The sequence below is a fragment of the Macrobrachium nipponense genome, chromosome 17 (assembly GCF_015104395.2).
Source record: "Macrobrachium nipponense isolate FS-2020 chromosome 17, ASM1510439v2, whole genome shotgun sequence".
NCBI classification, from domain to species: Eukaryota; Metazoa; Arthropoda; class Malacostraca; order Decapoda; family Palaemonidae; genus Macrobrachium; species Macrobrachium nipponense.
The window spans coordinates 72,213,904-72,231,196 of NC_087210.1; the positions used below are offsets into that span (position 1 = coordinate 72,213,904).

General features: G+C 38.0%; 1 protein-coding gene across 1 annotated transcript in view; it reads right to left on the bottom strand.

Moving 5' to 3' along the window:
* The window catches only part of LOC135196318 (homeobox protein SIX3-like), an 88,026-nt gene extending 86,497 nt beyond the window's left edge, over positions 1-1,529 (bottom strand). Inside the window, exon 1 of the mRNA XM_064223064.1 lies at positions 725-1,529. Within this exon, the coding sequence (XP_064079134.1) occupies positions 725-1,437 (713 nt within the window). The 5' untranslated portion in view covers positions 1,438-1,529. The remainder of the gene's footprint in view (positions 1-724) is intronic.
* Between the last annotated feature and the right edge of the window lie 15,764 nt (positions 1,530-17,293).

Below are 17,293 nucleotides of genomic sequence, written 5' to 3' on the forward strand. Positions count from 1 at the left end.
CCATGAGGAAATACTTCAATGTTATTTCATCTTGGCAGCCGTAAAAGAAAAGTTTGGAAGACCTGGGCATTCGGGAAATAAATATGTCTGTGAACTGATCCGTTCAACAAATAAACAATAACGTATAAGTCGACTCCATTACTTCTCCTTTACTCAACGTAATTGATTTGTGTCCCATATATATCCCAGATAACAAATATAGTATAGTAATGGTATCGATACGACGTCACTCCCTCCAGAGAATGATATAGAATGATTGTCTTGGCGGAGCGCAAAATTACATTTACCCGGATGTCAGCGATTACACTGGACGCCGTAAGGTCTCCATCCTCTTTGATTCGCCGTAATTGGCATGTGCGATATTTCAAACACCCACTTAAGCCGTAGGGTGGAATTGGTGATAGAAACCGTGGGGTCAATGTCAGTGTCTTGTCGTTTATTGATGGCTATTAGCCCCTGGTACTTGATCATGCACTGTGCATAATGATCCGTTTCTTTGCTTGGATGAACGTGAAATGATTTTAATGAATGGATGAAAACATCCAGGAAATGTATTAGAGTATACATTCATACCATTACACGTCAAAAATGCCGGAGAACAAACATGCGAGAGAGAGAGAGAGAGAGAGAGAGAGAGAGAGAGAGAGAGAGAGAGAGAGACGGACGATGTACAAGGAAGACTTCCGCTCTGAGATCCAAGAGATGCTGGAGGAGAGACTCTTACCTGTTTTTCGCAGCCGCCGCCCTGTCCCGTTGCCGTCGGTTCTTGAACCAGTTGCCGACCTGTGTGGGCGTGAGACCCGTCGCCGACGCGAGTTCTCTCTTCTTGCTGGGGTTCGGGTAAGGGTCCTGCAGGTAGGACTCCCTCAGGAGCGATCTCGTCCTCTCCTTGAAGCAGTGCGTCTTCTGCTCGCCGTCCCAGATGGTCCTCGGGAAGGGGAACTTCTTCCTCACGCGGTACTTGTCGACGGGGCCGAGGGGCCTCCCTCGGAGGCGCTCGGCCTCCTGGTAGTGGGCCTCCAGCCACAGGGCCTGCATGCGCGCGTGGGACGCTTTGGAAAACCGCTGCGATTCGAGGATCGCGTAGAGCTCCCGGAAATTGCCCACGTGAAATGACACTAGGGCACGCGCCCTCAGCACGGGTTCGTGCTTGTTGAGGTCGTGGAGGTGAGGGTGGGCCACGGGCAGCGACCACAGGAAGCGACCGAGTCGTTCCATGTCGCCACTTTCCTCGAGGGTCTCACAGACGGCAGCCACCTGCGAAGCGGTGAAGGACAGCGAAGGCAGAGCCATCAAGGGCGTGGGCACGACGGGGCCTCCGGAACCACCTCCCACGGCGCCCGCACCTGTGGTCGAGGCCGTGAGGGCGTTCAGCGCCGAGAAGGGCCCGAGCGAACCGAAAGAACCGAGCCCACCTAGTCCACCCATGAGCGCCATGTTGGGCTGCAGCGCCCGCAGCAGATCCGCGACGGAAGACGCCAGCTTGGCGGGTTAAACAGCAGGCGAGGACTCCAGCGTGACCGGTGATCGGTGCCTCTGGCGGACCTGTGGGCGGAGCCTATTAAGGGATCAGCCTCCACAAATCCAGTTGCCCAATCGTGCCATCGCCGCACCCTTTGACCCACCTATTCCCGATTCCCGCCCTCCCATTGGCCAGCCACTATCCGTCGCCATGACAACGCTGTCAATCATCGACCGGTCTGCCAATCAGTGGCGGGCAGCGGCTGTAGTCGGTGGCGGGTCGCGTTACGCCAGTGTTGATTCGGTAACAGAGACCAGCCTCTGATAGGCAACTTAGCGCCGCCGCCCGGGCCTCGGTAATGGAATAATGGGGACGCTGCTATCGACCGGGCCCGGCGCCCCCTCCCGACACCCTGGCCCGGATACACACCAATAGCTCCTCTAAGGCCTCGCGTGGACGGTCCAGAGCCGGAGGGTCAAACCCCAACACCCCTTATGACACGATCAATCCGCAGTCAGTGCCACAGCTGATCGACGATAAGATACCCCACATTCAGACGCCTACGTCCCCTCCCTAACACACACGTACACACACACATACACACATACATACGTACAACTCTTTCACTCTCTCTCTTGCTCTCTCTCTCTCTCTCTATTTCTCTCTTTCTCTCTCTCTCCCCATATCATAATTCTGATTGACCACGCCCCTGTCTAGTGTGGCGACGCCCATTTCCAACTGTCTTTCTTCATTACAAATCTATTTAAGCATTCTTCATTATCAACCATTAACTGACTAAGGCCTTAATGATAACATATTACAAGGACCGTTTCCGCAAAGTCAGATTGATATGTCGTCTTGTCAAAATGTTTCAGTGAGATGAGCCCATCACTTTAGCAATGGCATGAAGTGATACATAATTACTATTGTCAATAGAAGTAAGCATCTGCTTGTATTTCTTGGCAAAGGGAAAAAGAAGATATATCCAGGGGTGACATGACAAAAAGCAATATTGCCAGAAATAAAGAGACAAGGTAAAACTGACACAGAAGAAAGAAGAGTTAAAGAGATGCTTGTATTTGTTGTTGTTTTCAAAGTAACTGAGAATAACCAATGAAGCAGACAAAATGTTTCTTAAATAAACGAACTTGTGTGTAAAGAAAATTCTTCATGGACTTCGAAGATGCTTAGGTCACTTAAGAATGTCAGTCTGGACTATTTCAACTTGCGATAAATAAAAAAAGAATAACATAAGATTCCTTAAGGAAACGTTAAATTCATATTTAGTTGCATCCAACAGCCTTATTTATCTCCTTGCTGAACATACGAACTGTAATAAAAAAATTTCCATTTTTATCATACGTAACTGGTTCACAAAGTTTATGCTTAATACATAGGAATAATCAGTTTGTACTCTAACTAAAACTTCTGTAACCTCTCTGTCCTGTAATTCATGGCTGATTCATAAGCATCAGGTTTTTCCTTTTCATCTTCATACTTTTAAAATATGAAAACATCGAACGATTTGCTCATTACCTGCTTCTGTTAAGTCTTGCTCACATTTTTCTACAAATCTGCGTCCATGAAGAACTGAGGACGACCGATAGTTTGTAATGAATTGATCGATCCTTCATTCTGTTAAGAGGGTGACCTTCAGAGGTCTGTCAAGTCCTGAAAGACATTATAAGATTTTGTTCTGAAAGATGGGACGAATGACTTTATTCGCGTTGATTTGGTAGATAAGATGAAAGTGGATACGTTATCACCTGTACTGGAAAATTCACGTACCTTCTTTTCAGTATTGGCAAATGTCACTTCCCTTTCTAATGAAACAAGATTAGATATGTAGTATAGCTATCATTTTTTTCCAGTAATAAAAATTATACTTATCTTCAATGCATTGAGAGAGAGAGAGAGAGAGAGAGAGAGAGAGAGAGAGAGAGAGAGAGAGCTTTTAAGGTAAAAGTCCACTTTGAATTCTAATATATTTCAAACCACCTCTGTAATGGTCATCTGCACGTATGATGGGCCTATGTGTTCTATTCGTGTAACGTATCTCTATCCGTCAGGCCACCAAATAATCCAGTTTATATGTATTTCTATTAAGCATGAGCTCGTTTATCTTGACATAGGTAATAAATGGGGTTAGGTCTAAGATTGAAGTCAGTACCCATCTAAAGGAATTTGGAATAGCGGGAGACACGTTAGTTTTCCAAGTTTTTATACATCATAACGGAAAGTTTTCGTAGGCCTATTCGGATTTAACGAACAATCTAAATGTCTTAGTTTTAGTTGAAAATAATTTTCTGTACTTTATGATCAAGAGAAGAGCATCGTGCATTGTTAATCACTTTCAAGACTTATCTTTTAAAACTGAGTTAGTGTTCCTGGAATATATAAGTTAAAGTGCTTCAATTCTACTTACTGTTTTATATTCAATGTATTTCTTGTAATTTAGTTTCCATACTAAGCCTGTTATTACCTTACAAACATATTTCAACCTTGGCTAAGGCCGTGTATGACGGTTTTATAAGATATTGGTTTTTAAGGTACCACTATTACTATTATTGCTACTGGTAACAGTAACAAAGACGAAGATGTCATAACGCATTATGATAATAATGATTCTTGACTTTAACACTGCTTGGTCATGTTAACCACGATGGGACTTGTGGGATCCTTTCTTGATATTATAATTGCATTTCCAACGAAGAGATCGCAGGGCGCAATTGTTTGTGGGCGCCATAATATCTGCAGAAATTTAATCTGTGGCTTCATCAGGGTATCGTTCGTGGCCATCGCTATTTACAGTTATAAGTGACTTGACCCAGTAGAAAACAAAATGTATGATTATGCAGAAGATGAGACATTAATTGCATCGATCCCACCTTGTGACTATTCCGACATGGTTGAAGATTCTCATAGACTGAGATACAGCTGAAATTTGTACACGGTGCAAATCTTAACGTATCGTTCTTGATAGAAAACTCTCTTTTGCGAACCATGCCCTACCCATCTTTTCTTAAGTGGCACAAAAATTCGGTATGTTGAGAAAGTCTTTCAGGGTTTTTGAAGACCTGAGTATCCTGAGGAGGGTTTTAATTCTTGTGTTTTGCAGTATTTTGCGTCTTGTTCCCCAGTTTGTGATTCATTACCTCACACCTTTCAAGAAGTTTTCTTTCAGCTGTGACCAAATTATTAGAGGATTTATTGGAAGTTGAGTACCTCGAAGTATTTGCAAAAGCATTTCTATTTCACAGATGTAATTGTTTTATCACATTTGCTTGTCTTTGTTCATTCTCTTATATGGTTTACTCTTTACTTCTCTCTGTCTTTTTTCGTACTTGGTTGCTTTTTCTGTAGGAAATCTCGGGCTTGTGGTATCCTGTTTTTCCAACTTGGGCTGCAAATTGTTTTATAATAATAATGATAATAATAATAATATAATAATAATAATAATAATAATAATAATAATAATAATAATAATAATAATAATAATAATAAAGATTTATCTTTAAATATATGTATATATACGTACATAGCTGTGGATTTGTTTCTCCATTTCAAGACTCATTCTATTATGAGTATTTAATAATAATAATAATAATAATAATAATAATAATAATAATAATAATAATAATAATAATAATAATAATAATAATAATAATAATAATAATATTATACTCTCACTTTATTCCTCAATTCGTAATCTTACCTTTTATTAAAAGTGGGACATAAAACTCCCGGTAATAAAACGAATTGGGTATCTAACCTGACCTCATATTGCCTATGCGGGAAAACTGTCTATCATTCAAGAATTCGTCTTTTATAATGAGAAACTGAAGGAAAACTACAACGCCATGTGCGAAACGGCTTTCAAAAAAAAAGAAATAGAAAAAGAAGAATACCTAAATGTGTCTCGAAAGCCCCTCTCTCGCTGGAAAAAGTTCCCACCAAACAAATCTATTAATATTCTTATCTCCAGCAGCGTAGCGTCCGTGCATCAAAAACACATGTTAGTATCGGGTGACGAAGTGTAAAGAATGGTGAACTGCGCACCCTTTGGAAAGTACGGAAACCCTACCTCCGCCTTTCTAACCCAACTTGTTGATAGGCGATGCTTAGTTATACGCGCGAGCTTGCTGTATACTATGCTGTGTGTGTGTGCGTAGGGAATCGCTCATGTAGGTAGTTGTGTATGTATGTATGTATGTATGTATGTATGTATGTTTGTAAAAGTGATAGTGTATGGGAGCTATCATATGGTTTTTCTATGTCCATTTAGATGGATGAATGAGTGATTATCTCTTTAGAGAAGTTGACTTTGCAAAATAGTATTCTAATTTAGTGATTATCTCTTTAGAGAAGTTGACTTTGCAAAATAGTATTCTAATTTAGTTATCTAACCCAATGTCCATCTTCCCTCTGGTTCTTGAAGTTTTTATGTCAGCGAAAAGTATTTAATTGTTTTCTTCCAATAATATTTCTTACATGAAGAAAATCAATGGGGGCAATAAATAATAAAATAAAGTGATAAGAACAATGTTGATCGTTGTGGGTCTCCGATGTACATAACAAAGCAACAAAGCAGAGTGGCCAATGAACTCATTGATTAAAAATACAAGCGATGCATTTCTCTGTCAAAAGGGAATTTTGGAAGGGGCCCAGTATAAACATCTTAAGGAACATCGTTCTTGCTATAAATTGCTTTTCTGTCAGTATAGAAATTCCGTCTCACTGGGCAAGGACGCTGGCGTTCTAATCGTACCATGATGGATGATGGTTTGATCTCACTTTGCTTCCTCAAATGCTAAATTCGCCTAAGGCTGAAATAGAAGATGAATCACATATTGCATTTGTCAGAGGCTATTATTGTCATCATTATGAACATCATTATTGTTGGTCGAAGTGAACCTTTGAACGTCTCGATTTACCCACGCTTTCTGGATAAGCTTGTTAGTACAAGCCTTGAATCCAGATGAGGAATAAGTGATGAAACCATTTACTTCTATGGTGAGATTCGAACTCGTGAAACGCAAGGCCTCAGTGGCGTGGTCTGTATGGTGTTGGCCTGCCACCTCGGTGGCCGCGAGTTCGATTCTCGGGCATTCCATTGAAGTATTAGAAATGCGTATTTCTGGTGATAGAAGTTCACTCTCGACGTGGTTCGGAAGTCACGTAAAGCCGTTGGTCCCGTTGCTGAATAACCACTGGTTCCATGCAACGTAAGAACACCATACAAACAAACAAACAAACGATTGAAACGCCCATGCTACCAGATGACGAGTAGATTCTATATTATTATTATTATTATTATTATTATTATTATTATTATTATTATTAGAAAGTACTTTAGCCATGTCAGTAAGTCAGATTTGCAGACTCTCAAAAGTCTGGTTAACTAAGCCGGACTCCCCTTGAGGGGAGACGCCAAAGAAGAGCCGACGAAACGTAAAAGACGGAAGGCAAAGCAGCTAAGTGCTCATGGGACGTTGCAAAGAACGTTTCGTAATGCCAACGGTGCCCAGTGCTGGGCACATGGCAAGCTGGTTTCTGCTATACTGTGCCTTAAGAGAATGAGAAAGTACGAGGAAAATGCGAGAGGAAATAGTTCCCGATGAAAAGACAAAATTATGACCAATAACTTGGCTGTATCACGACTGTTGTGACAGACAGGTAGAGGACAGACAAAATAGTAGGAGAATTGAAGTAGCGTACAATAAAAAGCTAGATAAATAACGGAGCTCATGAAATATAACAGGAGATTAGTTGAAATTTATCATGTTTTCGAATTATAGATATTGTTTCCTAATTATGATGAGGAATATTTAGCCATGGTACGTTGATTTTACAGATTTTGCTTAATGAATCACATTCCCAAAAGCAGGTGCAGTAAGGAAGAGAAAGGAAGGTAATACAAAACACGAGAAAGACCAGAAATGAAGGATTCATTATTAATTCGGCCTCTGAAGTGTGACTCACTGACTACGCAGACCTGACGTATTTGATCCTTCCTTCTTGTCAAGTTCCTAGAAGGGCGTATTTTCTTATCCAGTGGAGCATTTTACTCCCGATGTGGTGGGCACTGATTTTCAAACAGGCGAGATCTCATACCCTGGGCAAACATCTGTTTTGAGCTAATTGACACTTCGCTTAAAAAGTGGGTCATCGTCTTTATCCAATGGAAGCCTTACTCAGTAGGAGAGCGCCTGCATTTGGCCAGTGGAGACTTCTCTCCTGACGTGGGGCATTGGCTTTATCGGGTGGAAACTTGACTTTCTAGGTGGGAAGTTGATATGCCCTGTTTTACGCTTCATTCCCAAAGTGGGTATTTATTTGTATGCAGTGTAGAATCCAGTCCTGAGGCTAAGGTATCGACTTTTATCCAGTGCAGTGGTAGAGTTTGGAGATTTAACTCACCTTGTTAAAAGAATTATGCCTTTTCTGTGGGTATAGATTGTATAGTATTAGGTAAACATTTGGCCTGTTGCTTTATTCTCAGTAATGTAATTTCTAACTTGAGTGACGCATAAGAAGACAAAAATCTAGTGAATATTTTCACTTGTAGAAAAATGTGCCTGGCATTTTTCCGTTATAAACACAACTATAAGGAGAAGATAAAATAGATAACAAAGCAGTAAAAAGTGAGGTAGTAGTGACAGTCGCGCAAGCTAAAAGTATGAAAAGACTAGAAAGATAATAATGAGAATTTTGTAATATATATATATATATATATACATATATATATATATATAGTATATATACATATATATATATATATGTATATATATATATATCTAAGTGGCATAGGAGAGTTCCAGTATGCTACCAGGAAGTGTATCATAGAAATTACGACGGTGACGGGGATAACCTGCTAAACATTATTATATTAAATAATATAACATATTTTCGTCTCGTTTACGATTTCTACATTATAATGTATCAAATTCACTTTCGTTATCAAGCCTGTATTATTTTCAATTACAAGCACTATCATGAGATATATCTTCTTACTATAATAGGCGTTATGTCTGTCCGTCCGTCCGTGAATCTGTCACTCAATCACGGCCAAACGGCTGGTCCGATGGGCATGAAACTTGGCAGGGTTATAGTGAGGACCCCGAGGATGGTTTATGATGGGGTTTCATCCTACCTCCCCATCCCCTCCGAAAGGGGTGGGGGTGAGAAGGGATTCCCTGAAACGGAGCTGGTTCTGCCCGTGAAACGGGGCTGGTTATGCCCGTAAACTTAGTTACCTTACGAATTTATCATACATAATTTCTATATACATATGTTTGCTAGTAGATATGATAATACTTTTCCTTCGGAGCTGGGCAGATAAGTATACACCAAGTTTCCTCCAGTCGCCCTTTATATGAATAGATGAATTTTTTAAGAGGATAAATCAACAGAATCATGGTGTCCCTATAACCAAATTTTTATGATAAAACACGATAAATTGAAGACTTGTCATTCGTATAAAGTCTCTGCATTAAAGCTTGCTTTTTAAACCACTCTATATCTTCAAATTGAAATGAGGGAAAATCAGTGTAATCACATGCACATAGCACTGATATTTCATATCATTTCATTTCCCCAAGGTATTCCCGTACATTTATTGAAATCTTGGATTTCAAGAACTGCTAGGTACTACTTCTTCTTAAAATTTTGAACTGCACCAAATTTACTCGACAGGCATTTAGCGTAGAGTTGCAAAACACTGCCTACGGAAGGCCATTTGGAAACTAACTTTACGCAAAGATCATCCTGCAGATATGAGAAAGACTCTACTGAGTAAATATCGAAGAACATTAAAAATATATATACTATATAAGCCGGGAATACAAGTAGAAATTTGGTAAATATTTTGTACAACACCTGATTTTACTTTAGATTCCCTATCTCTCCTTATGTTTGTCAGGCTATATGACTCAGCTTCTAACATGCTCTTGCTTTTGCAATGAAAATCACAATATGCTTGCAAGCGCATTCGGTACCATTGACACATTCCTGACAATGGAAGAATAAGTATTTAAACCCAGAGCAAACGTTACCCCATAATCAGCCACAGAAACTTACATCCCAAAACTGGTCAAAACGATTATTTAACGAAGGCACTTAATACCTTCCCCGCCTAAAAAAATAAAAAAATAAAAAATAAAAACTGAACGACGGCGCGTCTGACACTTGTGCACACCTGCATTGATCTCCCGCGCACCTGTTCGCGGAGGCAAAATCCGACTGATTGATGCCTGTAGTTTGCAGATACACTTTCCCCTGATGTTGTCCCAATATGCGCTGCGGATTACCGACCGCCGGGTAATAAATAAGTTCTTACTTGTCTATAAAGAAGTCTTTATCTGGCTTTGATAAGAGTGGTTTGCCCAGGTGACTGGCTGCTTTGACGCTGTGAAATCATCCGATTTGATTTATGTCTCGCGTTACACATTCATCTGTGTGTCTTCGGTAAAGAGATTCAAATTGACTCGCCAGTGATGCAGCTGCTGCCTCCCTCGCTCTGCTGTTCGTCGGGTAATTGCGCGGAAATAGCAGTGTAGTAAGTAGGTGCTGCAGCAATGTATAATATATATATATATATATATATAAGTATATATATATATATATATATATATATATATATGTATATTAAGAAAATATTTGTGTATATATACATACATATATAAACCATTTCTACTGACATTTCATAGCTTCAGGGAAAAAAGCAGTACTCACTGCCAATCATTCTTGACTAATAAATCATGGATGCTTAATGCACTTAAACAGACGGCTCATCAGCAACGCATTGAACTGTCCCACCCACACACACACACACACACACACACACACATACAAACACACACCACATACACACACACATATACATAATGTATATATAGTATATATATATATATATATATATATATATATATATATATATATACAGACGCACAAGTAAAAATAGTAAGAAATTTACCTCTATCTTGCAATAATTGTGGTGCCTCCTAGATATTCAGGCCCCTTCAATTCCAATAATTAATTTACTCAGTTACCTATCACTTTCGCTGTCTTCCCCTTCCTCTAAACACCCTAAAATTATTCACTTTTCACAAAGCTATCGTCACCCTATTCCTTCCTTATAACCAAACTAATTAACTACATTGGTCAATCCCATCATCACTGATAAATTATTGCCACCTTTCTTTTTCTTACATTTCTCTTTGTTTTTTTTACCCAGTTGTTCTACACATGTCGTGTAAAATATTAATCTTAACAGCATCAACAGTTTTCTTTTATTCACCGTCACCATCCGCATTTCACTTCCATAAAGGAAAGTTGGCTCAGTGATTCCCCCATTTATTGAAACCATGACTTCCACACACACTCGAATTCTCTCACCCGATCTTTTACACTGACCCTGTTGTTTTCTTATATATATTTATCTATCTATCTATCTATCGATCGATCTATTTATCTATTCATATATATAATGTGTATATATATATGTTTATTAATATGTATTCATTTCTTTATATATACATATATGTTTATTAATATGTATTCAATTTCTTTATTATATACATATATGTATATGTATTCATTTCTTTATATATACATATATGGGTATATATATATATATATATATATATATATAATATATATATGTGTGTGTGTGTGTGTGTGTGTGTGTGTGTGTGTAAGGCTCAGATCTCCTAATGTGTACCTTCTGTGTTGTCTTGTACCACATTTGGTACCACATTCATGATTATTGCGAGATTAGAGACGATTAAGTTTTCAACATCTGTCCATAATGAATGAAACCCATAATAGTTTTATGGTCCACGTGCATTTGTTTACATTGCAACACAGGCATGGCGAGGAGGGGTTAATTTTTGGCCGTCATCAGCCAATCAGCAATCATGAGTGCGTGTTGCTACTGTCCTGTTCGACCATTTTCTCCACTCTCTTATGCTACAAGTACTTTTGCTCGAGTTTCTGTCTTCAGGCCCGTACCTAGTTTTTTTTTATGGGGTGGGGGGTCCTTTTTCCCAAAACTGGACCTTTTCTTCTATAAATGTCATTGCATATATAGGTATATACAAGATGAAATACTTGAACATGTTATTTTAGTTATATCAATAAGAAAAATTGGGTATGCTGTTTATGCCCTTCTACCTGATTAGATGTTATTCAAAGTACTGACTTTGGTTAACATAATTTTACTTATAATATTGAAAGTTTGCACTGAAATTCAAGAATATATCTTCAGTTTTATTGATTGATTCATTTATTATGCTAGCAATAAGATACATATTGCTTTATTTGTTATGTTATATGCTTTGAAATTACAAAAAAACATTAATTATATATTACTTTGTAAGTACAGTTCAATGAAAAGGATAGTCACAGAAAATATGGACTTCTAGAAAAATTTTTTTTTGGGGGGTGGTCGTTCGACCCGCCCGACCAACCCCCTTTCGGCACGGGCTTAGTCTTTTATAGGTATTCATTTATGTACTTTTTCCTACTTCATTCATATATTTACTTTGACGACTAACTGCTCGTCTCACGTTCTCATGACATGCCAAAACAGAAGTTAAGAAATGTCTTGAAAATCATGTGGTTGGTTGTGACTCCCATGGTGGGGGGATAGTCTCCCTAAATGGCAGGATAGGTTCTTCTCCTGAGGTCCTGGCCATCGGGCTTTCACTATGAAGAATTTCGTTAAATGAAGATTAGAGCATTTTAGCTTTGTTCTGCCAGATGTAATACTCAACAAATGTTCAATATATATATGTGTGTGTGTGTGTGTGTGTGTGTGTGTGTGTGTGTGTATACCCACATATATATATATATATATCACTATATATGTATCTATACATATATATATATATATATATATATATATATATATATATATATATATATATATATATATGAAAAAAAATCACAGTACATGCACGTGACTTCATGATATAAGCGAATACCATTGGAAAAATAATAGGCTGAAATTCTCAGCCGAGCGCCTTCGTCCTTCAATAAGACATTATCCTGTGGTATTCGCTTTTGTACATGTGTGTGTATATATATATATATATAATATATATATATATATATATATATATATATGTATATATATATACATATTTATATATGTATATATATTAATATATATATATATATATATATATATAATATATATCTAGTATATATATATCATATATATATACACATATTGTAACATAAAAAAAATCTCTCTATGGTAAGGATTTACGAGGAGAATATATCAGGAAACAGTGACAACCCACTATAACTTAAAATGTACTTTAATAACAATTAGTAAGGAAATTAAAGTCACAAACAGAACATTAAGCAAATTACGGACGCTTTACACAAAAGCAAAGACTCGCCATACAGCACTTCATCAAGACTACTCATCACTAATCACTGCAGTTTACAGTATAATACCCAAGTCACAAAGCTTTACATCAACACAACATATAATTCACTGTAACATCAAAAAGTTAGTGGCAACCAACGTTACATCACACAAGAAAACGTCCAAATGGATAAACAATACATTACCATATATTCCTTAAAAACTTGATACACTATTATAATCACTTGTTTGTTGCAGCTCCAACGAAAATCATCGTTTTGGGCCTTTATATACCCGACTCACGATAGACATTCATGGACTAAATATCATTTTTCGGTACATTATCCTTGGCGACTACTGCCTACGTCAAGCGCTACTGCCATCTGTTGTCTAGTGTACACACTTTTTTTTTTTATGCAAATATCAATTTTCAACCTTTTCTGCAATTTTACATTCAATAAATCAATATTCCTTTACATTCCCCCCCTTTTAACTCCGAGGCTCTCTCCTCAGTCCATGCTGAATTTTCACTAGTACAGTCTTAAACATTAGCTACTTCCCTTCAGCAACTATCGGAGACTGCCACGTCGTTGGTAACAAGCACTTTCCTTTAAATAATCAACAGATCTAGAGAGAGAATCTGCAATGACATTTTGTTTGCCTGCTATATGGTGAATATTTAGTTTGAATGGTTCCAAAAATAAAGACCATCTTAAAATTCTCTTATTGTTGTGCTTACATTTATTAATAAAGGTTAAAGGGTTATTATCAGTATAAGCGTTTATTTCAAAATTACTGTTAAGCAAGTATATCTCAAAGTGCATTAAACTCAAAATTAAACTTAAAGCTTCTTTTTCAACAATACTGTAATTTAACTACTGTTCTGCTACTTTCTCAAATTGTAAAAAAAATGCATCCACTTCATTTTCAACAAAAATTGGTACACTTTTTACTGCATTGTCTATTCTAAAAGATTTTGGTATTTCTCTGGACTTTTCTTCTACTTCAAGTTTCTTTATCTCTAGCTCTATCCTCTTTTGCTCAATTTCAATCTTCTTTTGCTCAACCTCTTTCTCAGCTTCTATCTTCCTAACCTTTTCAGCTCTCTCATTTTCTAACTTCTTTAGTTCAACAGCTTTCTCATTCTCTAATCTAACTATTTGCAAATGAATCTGCATCTGCTCAACACTCATCCCTTCATAAACAAGTTTGGACTTTTTTGGTTTAACCTTGCGTGACTTTGTTTTTTCACGTACGGCTTTGGCCCCTTCCTCTTCACTTGCACTACCCTCTGTATTATTCTTACTAGCGCTTTGCTGTCTATCAGCTTCTTCCTCTTCCCAATTCATTAGTAACAACCCTTCCTTATCAGACAAAATGCCTAAAGTCATTAGCGCCTCACTTACTTTATTTGAGATTTCTTGCTTTCTTGCAGATTCTGATACTTCTACATTATAGTACCTAGCTAGAACAATCCAGTCTATTTTAGTTATACCTTCTAATTTTTCACCACTAGGACTACGTATGAAATCTTTCAAATCAAACATCTTTAATAACCTGCTCAAAATAACACAGCAAGACAAATAATATAGTACTAACACTATCACAACTCTCCCCCCTCTCTAAGTACATGGAAGTACTGAAAAGTAATTAACAGTAGGGATACGTCAAGTTATGGTTAACAGAATGCGCTAACACGAGTGATAATTTTTGGTTTCGTTCAACAACGATAATGTTATAATGATTAGGAATACGCTCGACATGAATAAAGCAACAATTAATAAGGATACGTTCGGGTTTCGTTCAATAGAATGAGTAAACACTGAGTATGGATATGTTAGAGTTTCGTTCGATAGAATGAGCAAAAACTGAGTAGGGATACGTTCGTTTTTCGTTCGACAGGATGAGCAAAGAATGAGTAGGGATACGTTCGGGTTTCGTTCGACAGGCCCCCATGTAACATAAAAAAAAATCTCTCTATGGTAAGGATTTACGAGGAGAATATATCAGGAAACAGTGACAACCCACTATAACTTAAAATGTACTTTAATAACAATTAGTAAGGAAATTAAAGTCACAAACAGAACATTAAACAAATTACGGACGCTTTACACAAAAGCAAAGACTCGCCATACAACACTTCATCAAGACTACTCATCACTAATCACTGCAGTTTACAGTATAATACCCAAGTCACAAAGCTTTACATCAACACAACATATAATTCACTGTAACATCAAAAAGTTGGTGGCAACCAACGTTACATCACACAAGAAAACGTCCAAATGGATAAACAATACATTACCATATATTCCTTAAAAACTTGATACACTATTATAATCACTTGTTTGTTGCAGCTCCAACGAAAATCATCGTTTTGGGCCTTTATATACCCGACTCACGATAGACATTCATGGACTAAATATCATTTTTCGGTACATTATCCTTGGCGACTACTGCCTACGTCAAGCACTACTGCCATCTGTTGTCTAGGGTACACACGTTTTTTTTTAATGCAAATATCAATTTTCAACCTTTTCTGCAATTTTACATTCAATAAATCAATATTCCTTTGCAATATATATATATATATATATATATATATATATATATATATATATATATGTGTGTGTGTGTGTGTGTGTGTGTGTGTGTGTGTGTATGCATGTATGTATGTACTGTTATATAACCCAAAGTTCTATTGGAGATTATAAAGTTGCTTTTGTGAGCTTTAAATGGCACGTACATCTCTTATCTATAATCACAGAATATCAACTTCGCATCAGTCCTCTATTGCTCTTACCATAACGACTTACTCGTAAAGTTAACATTTATTTACCCACCTGTTATAATCAATCAATACATGAACAAATATGCAAAGGTTCTGGAAACCCCAAGTACACCATAGGTTCCATTACTTTCAATTATTAATGAAAAGAAAATAAAAACTTTGTATTGTAAACAAAATGTGATCTGATCTTGAAAGGGCTTTTTCTAATTGATAAATCGTTCGTTGCATCTTCAGCCACTGGCTATCATTAAAGCCATTCTTATCGTTATCATCAGTAATTATATTGCTTGTTTGTTTGTATGGTGTTCTGACGTTGCGTGGAACCAGTGGTTATTCAGCAACGGGACCAGCGGCTTTACCTGACTTCCGAACCACGTCGAGAGTGAACTTCTCACCAGAAATACACATCTCTCACCTCTCAATGGAATCCCCGAGAATCGAACTCGCGTCCACCGAGGTGGCAGGACAAGACCATACCGATCACGCCACTGAGGCACTAGTAATTATATTGCGCTAGCATTTTTATGGAATAAGCTAGAATATCATCGACTAGAAAATGATAAAATTATCACAGTACTTGAGAAAGCGTCATAAAATAACATTAGAACTTCTTTTGTGGCTTATGTGAGTCGGTTGGTATAGCCTTTGCCTTTCATTTGAAAATCCTGGGTTCGATCCCGCCGTGAGATAGTGATTCAAATTGCAACCTTCAAAATTTTAAAAATTCGGAAGAAAAGTTAAAAATTTTACGCTTTTAGAGAGAAAATTTATTTTTCTGTCGTATATATTTCCACTCAATTCATTTTCTTCCTAACACCAACAATTAAGTATGACCTGACTATCACCCGAGTTACACTCTCCCTTCACCCTGGTTCATTTGTGAAAGGTCAGCAGCCATTTGGTCACCCAGCCCGAGGGTGGTCCACACATTCATGGGGAGTTCCTCGCTCACCCATTCACTCACGAAATATCGTTTAACGAGAAAGTGAATATTTAACGATAAGCAAACATTGTCGACTCACGTTATTGCTTCCCGTCGGTCACGCCGTCAGCTTAGGACAAGTCAGGAGGGGGAGGGCCCCGGCCAGACACCTGGCGGACTTGTTGTTGTATAGGTCTCATACGTAATGTAACCTCCTCCTCTCGTGGCGAACTTCGTACTCTCCGCTACCTTTTTATAGAATTCCATTCGCCTGATGACACGTCACGGTTGTTACCTGGTGATAAAAATCACCCCTGCTCTTCGTTACGTCGGTAATGTTTTTTGTAAACACTTGGTGAGTCTCTCTCTCTCTCTCTCTCTCTCTCTCTCTCTCTCTCTCTGTCTCGTTAATTATGTGAGAGTCTAACAACGATTTTGACAACTCGTTCTCAGAACTCAAGCTTTATTCTAAGTCTTCACTTTCTTCTTTCAACTCTCTTTCTTCTGAACGATGAAAACTAACTACTTGAATGTGTCCCTATTGTCAAATGTTTTCGGTTTACTCAGGCAGACTAGGGTTAGATTCCTGGTCTTCTTGTTTGCCTAAGCGTTAAGCAAATTGCTCGCGACCTGATTAGGCTTCCAAGATAATCAATAGGTGACTCATTGCCTGAACTGACAGTAAAGCAGCATACAGCGCGGAATATTTATTTCACTTAAATGACGAAACTAATAGAAGCC